The 16,069-nt window shown below is 41.9% G+C and overlaps 2 protein-coding genes across 2 annotated transcripts; one reads left to right on the top strand and one right to left on the bottom strand.

Annotated features, from left to right (window-relative positions):
• Positions 1–5,488: 5,488 nt before the first annotated feature.
• On the bottom strand, positions 5,489–10,615 carry LOC140371516 (uncharacterized). Its single transcript, XM_072458686.1, has 3 exons — positions 10,413–10,615; positions 8,212–9,031; positions 5,489–5,503 (listed from the first exon to the last, which is right to left on the bottom strand). Exons 2-3 carry the CDS (start codon positions 8,974–8,976, stop codon positions 5,489–5,491), a joined length of 780 nt encoding a protein of 259 aa, XP_072314787.1. The 5' UTR covers positions 8,977–9,031; positions 10,413–10,615.
• Positions 10,616–11,939: 1,324 nt separating this feature from the next.
• orc3 (origin recognition complex, subunit 3) lies at positions 11,940–15,896 on the top strand. The gene is made up of 2 exons (XM_072458957.1): positions 11,940–13,447; positions 15,279–15,896. Exons 1-2 carry the CDS (start codon positions 11,948–11,950, stop codon positions 15,894–15,896), a joined length of 2,118 nt encoding a protein of 705 aa, XP_072315058.1. The 5' UTR covers positions 11,940–11,947.
• Positions 15,897–16,069: the final 173 nt, after the last annotated feature.

Genomic DNA, 16,069 nt, shown 5'->3' with positions numbered 1-16,069 from the left:
CACGCTGTCGCAGTTCATCAGAAATGTGCCTGTAACGTGGTCATAAATGTCTTGGTTCCTTCATACGATGCCTCATATCGAAATGTATTCATTGTTTGAGCGCACAGGGAAAGGGTGCAGTCCGGAACGCCCCCGTAAGTCGCCAACACATTCGTCAGGGATAGAAAGGTAAGCCCTCTGTTATCTGTATTAGAATTGTACTGACAGGGATTAAACATTTGATTCATTTTAACTGTTTTGATTCTCGCTCTTTTCTTTCATAAACGAGCACACCAACAAGGTTCAGATTTCCCAGGAATTTCCCATAAAATACACAGGTTTTTGAATTAATTGATTTTTAATTTGTTTAATTTATGTGTTGTTGCATACAAAACATCAAAGTGGGCCTCCTTCTGGATAATGTTAAAGGCACGATCCAAAGGGTAAAGCGCAAAGAGAATTTAAAATTAGACTCGGGAATGGAGAGAACTCTGTGGAATTAAGAGATTGGTGGAAGAATTGACAGCAGCAGATTTAGAGATTAAGAAGGAGAAAGAGAAAGGGGGGATGGGACGAGAGTGGATAGGAAACAGTTTTACTCATGTAAGCATCAGAGCACATTTTCTGCTTTATTTTTGCTATACTTAAACCTTTTCAATTGGTCGTACAGGAATTTCTGCATAATAAATAGGGATAATTGATATTTACACATGTTGTTTAGTCACACTGTGTCACAATAAAACCAGATAAAAACTTAAACCAAGACAAAAAAGGGAAAATTCAGGATTAAAAAAGGAAATCTCTGACTAAATTAATTTGAAACCCTGTAAATTAAGGCACCTACGCATTGCTCGTGATGTTTTTTTGTCTAATTTTGCATGGACCCATTGGATATTGTAAAGTATATTAGTATTATTAGCAGAGTACTTTGTTAGTGGTAAAAAGTGGTGATATCAGGAGTATTTGAGACGCTGCGGTCACGTGTTTAGTGTAAACAATGAGTGGACTCTCCAAACACAAACCAAACTCGCTGCAGGTCGCGAGTTACTGACACTTTTCTCTGTTTATTTAAAAGGTCCAAGTCCAACGTCCTTTTTCCCTTTGGCGAAAACAATCACCACAGTTTATTTACGTCGATCAATCACAATTTGCCTCGGTCTTTTCCTACTAAAAACATGTGGCTTTTGATAATGACGTTACACAGACAAGACAGACGTTTCAAATAAACCTAGATTTACCTTTTTCATTTAAAAATAACCAATTTACAGGATAATAAAGCAATATTTTCCAGCACAAAGCAATATTTTCCAGCACAAAGCAAAATAGCACTACAACACTCCAATTAGTTAATAGTTTTCCGCAAAAGAGGTTTGTTTACAATGTTTGAAAGTAGAAATTTTACATAAATTCTGTGTTAAAAAGCAGTTCATGTGGTAGAAGTGGTCTCCCGTTTAAGCGCCCCCTACAGGTCGGACCACTCATTGAACTAAAATGCAGTTATGTTAAATATATCTCAAATTTAGCTTAAAATTATACACATTTTATCCCAGGATAGCAATTTCTTTAAGTTTATAATTTGACTTCTTGCTTGTAATTGATGATATCATGCTAGGAAATTAACCAGCAACCACTGGGCCACAATGTTTTTTGTAATTTGACAAATAATAATTAACACTTTTAGCTCTTTTATTTTGTTTGGTTAATGTTTAGAGTAAAAAAAAGAGTAAATTCTGCATAAACTTTGACTGGAATGAGAGTTCCTAGTGTGATGTCACTTCCTGTCATTTTCTACAGATTTTTCTCCACAAATTGCTCTTCGATTGGTGCAAAACCATCATTTATATTTACAACAGGTACAAATAAACCAAATAAAGTCAAAATTAGAAAACCGCAAAAACCTGTCCTACGCCCTTTAACCAGACATTCCACCATTCTACACTCGCCGGCTGCGTCCTTGGCCAATACACCTCTCCTCACGTACAAACTGTGTACTGTCGGTGAGCGTTGGCGGTTGGAGAGGCCGCCGTTGGCACAGAACGACAGCCAGTTGTGCCGATGTGTCTCGGCGTCCTCGTAAACCACATTAGAGGAGCAGGCGAAACACAAAACTAAAGAACGAGGCTTAGAACATGGAGAGGGAACAACTTCAGACAGTTCAAAGGCACAGATGTGAGAGAGAAAACAGAAAGAAAGAAAGAAAGAAAGAAAAGAGGACGGAAGCGCAGAATGTCTGTCAGAGAGAAATACTGTATCTGGCACATCGTTTCAAACACGTGCAGAACATCTAACAAGAACACATGTCCTCGTGGAGACAATAAATGCAGTCGGTATCGTGACGGACATGGTTCATTTTAAACTGTTTGCAGTGGTCCAAAGTTACTCTTCACAAATCCAATCCCAGCATCCAAAGTGTCCGTCGCGATGACTTTGAGCGCTTTACACAACTTTTCACGAGTTTCTGCGGTCGCGCTAAAGCTAACAACAATACACATGCTAACAGCGCACTTCCTGCTTCACAGAGAATACGATACATTCTCTGTAATTACATGCAGACAGCACACAGCGGTCCCATTTTGACACTAAGAGTTGCTTTTACAATATATCTGTACCGGGGCAAGGGACGTCACAATACCAAATGTTAGTGCTACGATTATTGTGAGAAAAAAACATCATAATTTAATGATTATTCTCGCTTATTCCCGATTGTTGACCAAACAGCAGTGAAATCTTCAATTTTCTTTCCTCCCCGTGGTCTGACATGTCACTGTTCCTCATGTTTGTGTATATAAATAAAGTTAAATTTGACAAAAACGGCCAAATAATAAGTTATTTACATTTAGGTCTATTTTTCGGGCTATAGCTTGAAGTGAAAATACTTAATTTTGCTTCTAAAATTGCCACGATTATTATTTTCAGTTCTTACCATTATATTGTGACTAGAATAATCACGATTATTGATTAACCGAATAACCTTAACAATCCCTAACTGGGGCAAAACAGATTTTACTTTATTGCATGAGGAAATAAATCAATGGGTACAGCCCCTTTAATGGCTGCTCTAAAATCTCAAAGTAGAAAAACAGATACTAACCAGAGAAAACACATATTAACCACCCTTTTCTGATGACTTTACACGGCTGAAAGATTGCGCGACATTACAACATGCCCAGGAGCATTACCGTCTGAGCAAAGAGCGATATATTCTGCTAAACTAATCCAAGAATGTCGTGAATTCAGAGCGTGTTTGTAGAGTTCGAGGCTACACGGAGACGCGGGGGATTCGTATTTGTATTTACCACCCAGCGGAAACAATATTACAGATAAATAATTGTGGCTTGTGTAATGTGCGGATGAGTGTTGGAACCGCCTCTAATTGCATCTGGATTAAACCCGCCGCCGCTGTAGCTCGTGGTGAAATTAAATCCGCCGTTTGTCGTGTTGGCGCGTGTCCGAGAGCCACTTTAATAATGAATGAGAGAGTGGGATGTTAGCGACTTTAGCCTCATGACTTTTTAACAAGGGTTAGGGGGAGACATACGGCGATAAACCACAATGACAACTACGGCTGGGCACTAACGGTCACACACACAAAAAACAACAACTACGGACCAACTGGGTACAAACAATTTTGATCCCCTGGAGGTACATAAAAGAGTGCTGTAGAAAATGCTTTGATCTTTCGTTCCGTTTCTCGGCTTTACAGTCGAATATCAATGACCGCTGCGGCTATGAATAAAATAAACAGGTTTTTACGATGTTAAAATGTTAATAAAACAGACTCTCCAACACTAAAGAGTGGTAGTTTCTTTAAAATTATCGTGTGGTCTGAGATAGTCCTGATAAAAAGATGAAAAAAGATCCTAAAACTATTACGGAAAGAGCTAAAACGTCCTGATCATGTGATTTTTAAAAGGTATTGATACTTGTTCAAATGAGTATCTCGTCTCGATACTGGTTTTGGTATCGATAGCATCAGTCTGGGTATTAATTTTTTCACAACTTCTTCTCGTACTTTGTCGTTGCAACGCGGACATTTCCCCTCTTGCAGGACAAATAAAAGCTTAACTTATCGTAAAACACCAAATATTTAACTAACAAAACAAGGTGAACTGTGGCCATCGATGGGCGAAGTGAGGAAGTGAGGTCGGTGGATTCGGGCAGAGAAGGTGTGAAAGAGAAGAGAAAGACAAATGATCGTCTGCTGTGAAAACAAGAGCGCGACGAGAAACCGCCGAGTTTGCGGCTTCTGCGGGATTCGACTTTCACAATAAAAGCACAGAGGAATTTACTGTCAGAGCAGGAGAGGTGCACTTTACGCTGGGGCAATTTATATCAAATCGAAAGGTTTGATCAAAGCAGAGGCACTGGACTTTATTCTTGTAAATGAGACGATATATTTTCCCCTGTAAAAGCAGGTCTTTGGGACAAATTCAGACCGCTGTGCGCTGTCTGCAGTATATAAGTATTTTATCGTACAAGTAAAGGTGCTCGGGTGGTCCGCCCCAGCTTCACTAAGTCATCTAAAATAGCAGTTTCCCGTATTTTTCATCAGTCGCACTGGAGTATAAGTCGCACCAGCCAAAAAATGCATAATAGAGAAGAAAAAACATATATAAGTCGCACTGGAGTATAAGTCGCACCAGCCAAAAAATGCATAATAGAGAAGAAAAAAACATATATAAGTCGCACTGGAGTATGAAATGCGGTTGGGAGTGTGAAAATAACAAATAATATCACATACAAGTCGCTCCGGAGTATAAGTATACAAGTATAAATATAAGTATAAGTCGCACCTCGGCCAAAACTATGAAAAAAGGTGCCACTTATAGTCTGGAAAATACTGTATTTTTATTTAAACACACACGTAATCCTAAACATCAGGTATCTCAGCTTTAAGTGGTAAAATAACAGGGCAGTAGGATTAATTTAAATAGTTGCATATTGAAAATGATCTTAACACAATCTTTGTTGCTAAAATGAAAACAGTAGAAGTATTGTGCGTGCAAACATATTCTGATGGACGATATATCAGATCGAGTTTCAGTGTTCAGTGGTGATATCGGAGTGTTTTTGAGATATCGGTATCGAACCCCGCTGATATTTGACTGTTGGTTGTAGTCAGTGCCTCAGATGTGTCTTTTTGAACAAACCGATGAGTAAAAATGTAAATAAAAGAGCATTTAGGCCTGAAAAAAAGGCATTATGTTGACGCAATCGGTTATTGATCGTCCACATCGGATATTTCTTAAGACAAAACTACTTTTCCGAGCATCACTAACAGATTCCCGATTCGTTTCCGTTTGATCCGTATCTTCTTCCCAGAACGTGGCTTGGCTCGCATCGTTTATTGTGATCACATTGTTCTGATTTACAGCGCATTGTCCGGGGCTAACGCGCCGTGTCGCCGCCGTGAAATCTGCTCTTCCACATAACGCATGACTCAAGGATAACTCGCTGACCTTCAAAACTCCCGATCAACAGTTATTTGTGAGGTTTGTACTCGCCACGGTCAGATGACATTGGCCTGACCACAAACGGAGAAAGGAAATCAGGTTTGGGGAAGAAAAAAGAGACGCAACAATGGTAAATTTATACTTTCTGAAACGGCTTTGATACTCAGGAAAAGGCTTAATACTGGATATCGACGTCAAAGCTGCAATAATAACTTAAAAACATTTGTCATTTTCAACACAAAATAGTACTTTCTCAATAGTATCATGTGGTCTTGTATTATAGACTGAGATATTTCTAAAACTATTCACGAAAGCTCCAATTTTGTCCAATTTATGAGGCTTCTTTTCAGTATCGATATTGAAAATAATCTTATTTTAAATGGTGGTTATTGTTATCTAAAGTTAAACTACGCAGACGCTGAAGAAAACTCTATGCCACAAGTTGTTTTATTACAAAAACAGCAGAATTATTCAATCTAAATGTCAATAAAGACAAAGATAAGCCGTATTTTCCGGAGTATAAGTCGCACCAGGCAAAAAATGCATAATAGAGAAGAAAAAAACATATATAAGTCACACTGGAGTATGAAATGCGGTTGCAAGTGTGAAAATAACAAATAATATCACATATAGGTCGCTCTGGAATATACGTATAAGTCGCACCGCGGCCAAAACTATGAAAAAAGCTAAATGTTCTATACAGTAAATGTTCTCCTTCTAGAAGCCTTCAGTCTCCATGTTTAAACCTTTATTTTGCTAAATTTGGTTAGTAAATTTAACCTAACCTGATCTATAAATGTATTCAACAAGTAAAAAATGAAATAATAATCTGACAAGACGACTACTAAAACAATCGTTAGTTGAATGCCTACTTCACATTACTATAAATACCAATTGTATCGACTCATATCTCTGTAAACTTTGTAAATCTGACTTTTTCCTCATAATAAGAGTCATTTTACCACCATAAATCTGACATTAAACATGGCAAACGCTCCACTCCACATCCTCAATAATCCCGGTGCCTGTGTAATCTGTCGTGTACGATGATAATCTAGAGCGATGACAGCAGATTATTGAAGGGATTAGTGACCCATTTTATCTGAGGGGAATCAAACGTGTCCGGGACTGAGACGGTGTGGACAGGAACGTGGCGATGTAACCATAACCAAAGGAATCGGGATATTGTGTCGTCACAAGTCGATTTAAAAGCATTGTTTTGTTGCAGCAACCGCTAAAACAAACAGGAACTACATAATTAGTGCTGTAAATAACAATTATTTTAGTAGTCAACAAGGTCAGCAATTATTTGTTCAATTAGTTTTTGCATTACTTTTTGACTAAACAAAAGGTTGAAATACGGTGACTGCAGGACAGAGAATCTACGAATAACATGCATTATTTATAACAATCTGAAATTGTTTGATATTTTTTTGACATTTTTCATTTTTTCAAAATTCTGCATAATTCTTTGTTATAATATATATATATGTATATATATAAATATATGACTGCAAAGATTTGTACAAAATTTGTCAAGACATTTTACAAGAAAAAAAGTATAAAACACATAGACTCTCTACAATAGCGCAAAAATATTGTACTGTGAAATAATAAAGAGATAATAAAGATATATAGCCCTTTAAGCTTGTGGTATTGGTCATAAACTGAAAGAAATAACTGTATAAAACAATCATAAGTAACAATCTTTCTTCTGTAACGAGTGATTTTTATTTTCTATCAGTAAAGGGCAATGAGTGACATTCATACTCGTATAAAGTATAAAGTAAAATGATTCAAATATGGACCAGTTGAGCTTCCATAGTCTCAGTATAAACCTGTGAGAAACGCCGTAGTAACCATGTCTAGTTTCTCCACTCGTTCACTTTAGGTGCAGCTTCTTTTATTGTGTTGTCTCTGCCCTCTTTTCTGCAGCTGCTGTTTGTGTCACCTGTTTACAAAGTAAACAAACCACAGACACAAAGGAACCTGGACGCCGCCGTCTCCTCTGGGGCCCCGAACTCACCACAAACAAACACAAGGAACGTGCAGGGCCACAAAAGTCATCAATGGAGAAACGAGCGCTGGAGAGAGAGGGTACGTCGCCACCTACTGGACATGGCCTCCGCTCATACGTTCTAAAGCTTAAGATTCAGTACGAGGCAAGAGCTCATCTTTGGACGAAGGGGACGAAGAGGAGACAAGCCACAGTAACGCAGGGAGAACACGCTTAAATATTTGGACGTTTCTGACCATGTTGTGACACTCTTCTCTCACCAAAACACACCTGGAGTTGCATTCATGTTTGTATCGTTAATCTAGTTTACAAGCCTTTTTTGAGCCTCAGAACACACTTTAATTTCCCACATAATGACGTCCAGGATAGAGAAAACAAGGTCTCCCGTGCAGTTTTTTTAGTCTATAAACTATGTCTTGTACAGTCTTGTTCTGATTATTTCTGCTGTCAAATTGTGTGCTGGTATGTGCATGCAGGGGGCACGCTAGCTTTTGTTTGTCCCCCATAGTAATTCCCTCTGTTGCCAGAAGATGGAGTGCTGACAGAAATCCTGAAGAGGGGAACGCCCGACTGAGAGAGCAGTAATTCTAGAATATGAGATGCCAAAGCAAAAGGTACTCAAGAGTATTTTAAAGGCCAATAACTATACAAATAAAGCACTAACGAGGAAGACAAACTAAAATACTGACTAAAAAGTACAAAAACAAAAACCTTGTATGTATTTGATTACGTTTAGCCCTATAAGCTTGAAGCACGTCTTACCTGACTCTGCTGTGACGTCACTTCTTCTTCCTCCTCCTCCGTCTTTACAGCATTAGTCCCGCCCTCGTCGCCATTTTCCACGCTCCGATTGGTCCGTTCCTGTTCCTCCTCCGTCGTCGTGACATCACTTTCTCTTCTGGGCTCATCACTGTCTGTTTTTTTGCTCGGCTCAGTTACTTCCTGGTCAGTCCTCTGTTCACGTCCATTGGCCTGTTCCGTTTCTTGATTGGCCTGTTCCGATTCCGTCTCTTGATTGGCCGGTTCCTCTTCCGATTCCGTTTCTTGATTGGCAGATTCCTCCGTTTCACACGTCCCTCGTCGCCGCTCGTTTACCTGCTCCGTCTCTGCGTTTTGATTGGCGGCTTCATCCATATCCTCGCTACGATTGGCCGACTCCTGCGTACATTCGACACCTACTTCCCGCTCGTCGTGCTCGTTGCGTAAGTGCTCCTTTTCCTCTGCGCGTCCGCTCCGATTCGCCGATACCCGGTCGTGGGCGTGTCCGAACAGCTCCGATTGACAGGAATCGTCCGCCATCGTCACAATAGCCACCCTCACCTCCTCCAGGTCCTCTTCCTCGTCATCGTTTGCCCCCTTTTCCCGCCGAAACCATGATGACAGAAAGGGCGAGGAGCTGACGGAGGAAGAGGCGGAGTTGGGCGTGTTCCCGCCGATGAGATCGCAGCAGGTTTTCAGCGCCTGGTCCCACTGGTCTCTGCTCAGAGCGTCGTCTTCCAAACTGCGATCAGCAAATTCTGGCTCCATATTCGTCGTTTCAGGGCGACTTTGGCTCTTCGCAGGTTTTATTCAGGCAAACATCCTGAAAAGACAAAGGAAAAGATAAAAAACACCACACTAAGTCAAAAGCAAATAATGTAAACACCCAAGACAACAATCAAGATCACATTTTAACAGCTTAAATAGATGGCTCAACTCTTTTTTTGTTATGTTTTTAGACCTTGTTTTGATCGTCGCTAATTCCTCGTTTTATGCCATTTGAACCTTAATAACTCCTTTTAATTCTTGATTTTTACAAGTGCAATCAACTCCACTTAGGAATCAAAGACTAGAAGCGATATTAATGGCCGGGCAGTATATGGAATGTTTTCTTTTAAATGAAATGCAAATAAATATGAGGTTTTAAATTCATAAATAGTCACAAAGCAGAATGTTTAAATAAGAATGAACCTCAACTTCAGCATTAAATGAATGCTTCCCACTCCAAAGCCAGTTTAACTCTCACAAATCACATTTAGTCCTCAAAATACATGCTTTTACTGCCACAGAATTGGCTGTAGACTCTTCTGATGGAGGGTCTAACACCAGTTTGTCACCGCGGAGATATCATAATACTTTGCCTGGAACGTTCCACAGTATTAATTTAAACTTAACTTATACATATTATGCAATTGAGTTTTTGTTGCAGTAAAAACATGTGAGGCTAGATAGGTTTAATGCGAAAGTGAAGCAATAACCACCAGAAAAGTGACTTAATGCACCTTTAATTAGTTAACTTTAAATGCAGTTTCCTCACACACTCAACACATTATTCAAACAGAAGTAAAAGGTGGTCACAAAAAAACTAACTCAGCAAAGAAATAAAGAAATCGAATAAAATACCACCAGGACATAGTGATAAATGGATTGTTAAGATCCTTTAAGACATTCCTTGAAGTACTTGTACACACGTGGAGTCGCTCTTGGACTGTATACACTTTTATTCTAGAGTAATATTTAGTTTGAAGTAACAATACTCTACATATACTACATACAGTACACATACATACATACTACAGTATCAACAAGTAAAGAATTAAGTCGACAACGATTAATGATTTAAACATTAGTTTCTTGCACCATTCTTTCAGGTATGATTTAGGTTTATTTATCATTTGAAAATACCAGATATCTTGTCATACATCCATTTAAATTGATACGTCTGATGTTTAGATAGTATTTTCTTAGATTACTATTTCTATAATCATTATTTTGAAGCAGTTTTCTCTTACTTGACTCCACTGTGGCTACTAAACCCACCTCTGGACAAAAGCTGAGGTCAGTTCAGTAGAAAAGTGTGTTCGCTAAAGAATAAACTGAATTAAGTTTGATGTATGTTTTTAAGAAGAATATTAGCTGTTTATATAGACAGTTTTGCCCGTTTCCCCAAAGTTTTATCCCAGAACAGCAATAATACCACTCACCGTTTCTTTTGAGGACTTTAAATTTTAAAAAACACCGATGTTTTCCGTCTTATTTCCTTCCAATCTTGTCGCAAATACGTCCCAATTAAAATAAAACCGCGCAGCTTCATGAACTCCACAACTAATTCTATATTTAATGGTGTTTTATCTTTTGTTGACACCGAAAAAGTTAATAAACTTGCTTCTTTTTCCCGTCGCACATGGAGCTGTGTTTGGTGCGCTTTGATGACGTCACTGAGTGGTTGCCAGATCCACTTTAAGTCGTTTTTCTTTAACGTGCGTAATAATGATTTACATTGTATTGTATAATTGCACTGGGACAAAACTTTGGTGAATAAACACTCAAATATATTTACAATTTAAATGGTTTATTAATCCATAATTCATTCAAAATTCATGGATGTTTCAGGAGAGCTTTAGTGTATTACAATGTATTCATTATTGCATTGTAGTGTGAGAATTTGTGTTTATTTATTAGAGTTCATTGCCATTGACCATGAACAGAATTCACAAACACAGGAACTTGCTTCGGTGATTTGGTGCAACATAAAACAATGATAAAACAACGTATATAAAGTAAAAAAAACAGACAAAAATAACCTATATATGGTTAAAAAACAGACAAAACAACCAATACAAAGTTAAAAAGCTCACACAATTCACCACAATCCAGTATTAATATGCAACACTGAGATAGAGTCCAGTGAGTTCCTGGGATCCCCACTGTTGTTGTCGTTTTATGGCGGTTGGTATCCAAGTGTTAAATAACCGCCAGACTTTATTCCTTAGAATTTCATCCCTCCACCATCGCCATGACGACATTCTAGAGCATCATCACCTACTGTATCACATCCTTGAACAGCAACAGCAGGGCAGAGTGGAAATGAAATACTCATACGCATTAATGTCATATCCACGTGCAGATAAGTGATGTAAATAAAGAGTGTTTACTTTACCACTATTATTAGTATTATTTTGTCTTATGTTTACTTATTTATTTTTTCTCTCTATTCCTTGTTAATATGAGAGGTTCTGTCTATAGGAGTTTTGTTTATAAGAGTTTTTCTATTAAGTTAATTAATCTTTCTATAAGTTATCTGTTCTTTTCTTCTGTATATACTTGCGTTGCAACACCGAAATTTCATTTTTGTGGACAAATAAAGGCTCATCTTATCTAAATGTGTCTATAAGTGTTTTCAATTTGTGATTTGATGTCGATTACAGGTGTAAATGGGACTGAATCTGCAACTCTAAATCATTTTTCATTGTTACTATTTTTGTGATTTGATTTATTTGAGGGATTCTGGAAAAAAACAAATCTCGTTTTTAACTGTGCGTAACAATACATTTGAATCTTGATGGATAAAGTTTTAGGCCTTTTAAATCACTGGCGCGTGTTTTCATCTCGCAGGATCTGGCAACCGCGTACGTCAGCCGCAGCGAGGCAAAAGTTGGCGGGTAAAACGCAGCACGCCGCGGCTTTTCCACCGACAAAACCGGCAACAACAAACAATCTCTGCCACACGGGACGAAACATGTCGACGTCCTCCGTGTCCAAAGGCTGTTTCGTCTTCAAACCGAGCGCCAGGAAGAGGAAAACCCCCGCGATCGAGGAGCATTTCGCGCGCGGCTGCGACGAGCCGGACGGCGCCGCGCTCCGGTACAAACTCTGCAGGACGCTGTGGGACCGGATCACCGCGGACACCGGGTCTCTGCAGGACGAGCTCAACAGACACACGCTGGACAAGCTGCTGGACTTCGCCGGGCAGTGCCACCGACGCGGAGACGGGGACGACTGGGCGGCGCGGATGCGGGCGAGCGAGATCCCCGCCGCGGCGCTCATGCTCGGCGTCAACGTCCCCGACCACGACGCGACCCTCCAGAGCCTGTCGGAGCTCCTGCGCCGCTCCGTCACGCCGCACGTCGCCGCGCTGCGGGCCAAGGAGTGCGGCGCCCTCAAACACGCGCTCAAACGGGTGCTGGAGCGCGTGACGGACGGCGCTGTGGACGACGACGATAACGAAGCGGACGACGACGAACACGCGCCGCACGTCGTCGGCGGCAAAGGCGCGCGCTGTTCCGTCGGCGCGCTCTGCGACTGGTACGACGCGCGGTACGAGTCGAGCGACGCGCGGCCCCCCGTCGTGGTCATTTTCAACGACTTCGAGGCGTTCGGCCCGCGAGTCCTGCAGGAGTTCGTGCAGATCTGCAGCCGCTACGTCGCGCGGCTCCCCCTGGTGTTCGTCTTCGGCATCGCCACGTCCCCGAGCGCGATCCGGAGCGCGCTGCCGCACTCCGTCACGTGCCTGCTGTGCGTCGAGCTCTTCCAGTCGCCCTCCTGCACGCGCCACCTCGCCGCGGTCGTCGACGCGCTCGTCCTGACGCACGCGTTCCCCTTCAAGCTCGGCGGCAGAGCGCTGCAGGTGCTCGTCGGCGTCTTCCTCTACCACGACTTCTCCGTGCGCAACTTCGTCAAGGGCCTGCAGGTGGCGCTGCTGGAGCACTTCCGCGCGCAGCCGCTGAGCGTGCTGTGCTGCGCGGAGGGCGTGGCGCTGGACGTCGCGGCGCACCTGCGGCCCACGGACCTGCAGAGGATGCGTCAGCTGCCGTCCTTCCAGAGCCACGTGGGGAGGCAGCGGGAGGAGCGCGCGGCGGAGCTCATGACGGACGACGCGAGCTTGAGGGAAGAAGCCAAGGAGTTGATCGCGTCGCTGCACGAGTATCACAGGAACTACTTTCCGGTGCTGAAGTGCCTGCACGCGCTCACGTCGTCGTTGCCGCGGTATCCTCTGGGAAAGCAAGTGCGGGAAGTGTATCTGATCTGTCTGGAGAGGAGCGTGTGGGAGAATGAGGACTATCTGACGGCCGTGAAGGTGCTGAAGATGCTGTCCAAGGACGAGCTGGCGGCGGGAGTGCAGAGGTGCGTGGACGTCCTGGAGCGCGAGCCGTCCCGGGCCATGAGGGACGCGCGGGTGCGACTCCAAGAACTGCTGGACAAGTTAAAAGGACTGGATCTGTGCGCGGAGACCGCTCAGGTAAAGACCCCTGAGAAGTTTTGCGCAGGATTACTAGCGCTAGAGGGGGCGAAAAATGTGTTTTCCACAATATAAGGCGCATTTAAAAACGACAGAGCGCCTTGTACTCCAGTGCGCCTTGTACTCCAGTGCGCCTTGTACTCCAGTGCGCCTTGTACTCCAGTGCGCCTTGTACTCCAGTGCGCCTTGTACTCCAGTGCGCCTTGTACTCCAGTGCGCCTTGTACTCCAGTGCGCCTTGTACTCCAGTGCGCTTTATAGCCCTATAATGCAGTGCGCTTTATATATGGATTAGATCTGGTTGTGTTTACTGATCTCGAAGCGATTGTGTGGTACAGTAATGTTTTGCTTAATGCGCCTCATAGTCCGGTGCGCCTTTTATATATGAAAAATGATCGAAAATAAACCATTCATTGACAGTGCGCTTTATAGTGCGGAAAATACAATTAGAGCTGGGCTTTGATTCAAATTTCAAGAATCAATTCGATTCCGATTTTTACGTTTCAAAATGAGTTTTTTCGATTTCTCAGATCCCATCCGATTCGATCCGATTTCGATCTGATTTCCGATTCGATCCGGGGGTTAATGTTATTAAAAATGAAAACTGTATTTGAACCGTTTCCTTCACTTCATGACTGTGTAGAGAAGCAACATATTAAAACTAGTATTATATCAATATTAAACAGCAAATCTTACAAGTATTGTAGTTACTGATGGAAGACTGAAAAGGTTAAGGGTCAATCTACCTTCAAGAAAGATAATCCAGGAGTCCTGAATTCTTTCTTGAAGGTAGATTGAAGTTCACTGAGGGAAATGTAGAAAAAAAAAAAAAATCGATCCTTTGGACGTACGAATCGATAATCAGTCATTAATATGCGAATCGATTAAAAATCGATTTATTTTTTTGTTTTTTTTTCAACCCAGCTCTAGATACAATATGAACATTTTGTATCTACTACTAATATGAACAGCTATGAATATTGTTTATGCAGGTTTGATTAGTTATGGCTGCCAAAACAGTGAATATTTTAGAATAATGATCTGTTGACTGCACAACAAGGATGTCACAGCATCAAATTTTAGTGTTATGATTATTGTGAAGGGAGAAAAACATCACGATTTAATGATTATTCACGATTGAGACTGAACAGCTAATTCTTTTAATTTTCTTTCATTCTCATGGTCCAACACAATACTATTCTTAATCACGTTAATTGAACTTTCTGAAAGACTAAATTAAAGTTATTTACATTTTGATATTGTTTCTGGACAACAGATTGACCCAAAAATACTTAGTTTTGCCTCTAAAATGGTCGACGATTATTATTTTTATATTGTGACCCGAATAATTGCAATTAATCCACTAATCTTGACGTCCCTATTGTTCCTATCGTGACTCTAAGCAACTTATTTATCTTTTCAAGGAAACAAAAAAACATGTTGGAAGCTCAAGTCGGTTTAAAAATGCACTATGAGACTTTTAACTTTTCTATTGGGAGGATAAGCCTGTTGTTGCTTCAACTGGAATGTTCCGTATTATAGTATTAACGATTTATTCCTAAAAACGATTCCAAAAACACGTGTACCTGTCATTACCGTATTTTCCGAACAATAAGCCGCACCAGTTAAAAAATTCATAATAGAGAAGAAAAAAACATATAAGTCGCACTGGAGTATGAAATGAGGTTGCAAGTGTGAAAATAACAAATAATAGCACATAAGTCTATAAGTATAAGTCGCATCCCGGCCAAAACTATGAAAAAGTACGGTAGTTTACTTGATGTTACTGTCATATCATTTATTCCGTCATATATGTATATTCTCTTCACCAGGACGCAGAACCCGTCCTCACGTCTCCGCTCAAAAACCTCCAGAAGAAAACCGACCTGTTCCAGCTGCAGAAGACGCTGCTGGAGATGGGCAAAACCCGGCGCGCCAAAAAACTCTCGCCGTTCGAGCTCCTGCGCATCGAGACCGTGGACTTCGTCGACTCGCTGGTCCGGACCCACCTGGCCCCGCCCGAAACCCAGCCGCTGCACGAGGTCCTGTACTACCGCTCCGCCGCCAGCGTGCGCCGCCACCTGAACGCCGCGCCGCGCACCTCCATCCAGGCCGCGCTGAGCGACCCGTTCCTCTACCTCCGGAATGACGCGCTGCGGGCGGAGGGCGGCGGCGTCTCCAGCTCGGCGCCGGACATCTGCGTGGCCTACAAGCTCCACCTGGAGTGCGGGCGGCTCATCAACCTGTTCGACTGGCTGGAGGCGTACTGCACGGTGGTGTCGGCGGCCGGTGGCGCCGACCCGGAGGCGGACGACGACTTTGGGAGAGTGGACCAGGCGAGGCACGCGAGGTTCATCCAGGCCGTGTCCGAGCTGGAGTTCCTGGGATTCATCAAGTCGACCAAGCAGAAGACGGACCACGTGGCCAGACTCACGTGGGGGGGCTGTTGATACAAGAGGAATGTACAAATATATCTGTTGTTTAGAGTATTTTCTGTTGAAGTGCAGGTGATGTAACAATTTAAACTTGAATCGTGCTCTTACGGACATTTTGCACATCACTTTAATTGCTTCCTGTATAAAGTTGGTACTGTCCATAAACTCCAGATTGAGAATTTAAAGCT

Source organism: Eucyclogobius newberryi, unplaced genomic scaffold (genome assembly GCF_026437365.1).
Source record: "Eucyclogobius newberryi isolate DKJ021-1_F unplaced genomic scaffold, fEucNew1.0.hap1 SCAF_22, whole genome shotgun sequence".
NCBI lineage: Eukaryota > Metazoa > Chordata > Actinopteri > Gobiiformes > Gobiidae > Eucyclogobius > Eucyclogobius newberryi.
This window is presented reverse-complemented; position numbering and strand designations above follow the sequence as displayed.

Bases quoted from the DNA above. Each gene is read 5' to 3' on its own strand.
- orc3 (XM_072458957.1), top strand. From the start codon at position 11,948: ATGTCGACGTCCTCCGTGTCCAAAGGCTGTTTCGTCTTCAAACCGAGC. The intron at 13,448-15,278 runs GTAAAGACCCCT...TCTCTTCACCAG, and splicing joins TGTGCGCGGAGACCGCTCAG to GACGCAGAACCCGTCCTCAC.
- LOC140371516 (XM_072458686.1), bottom strand. From the start codon at position 8,976: ATGGAGCCAGAATTTGCTGATCGCAGTTTGGAAGACGACGCTCTGAGC.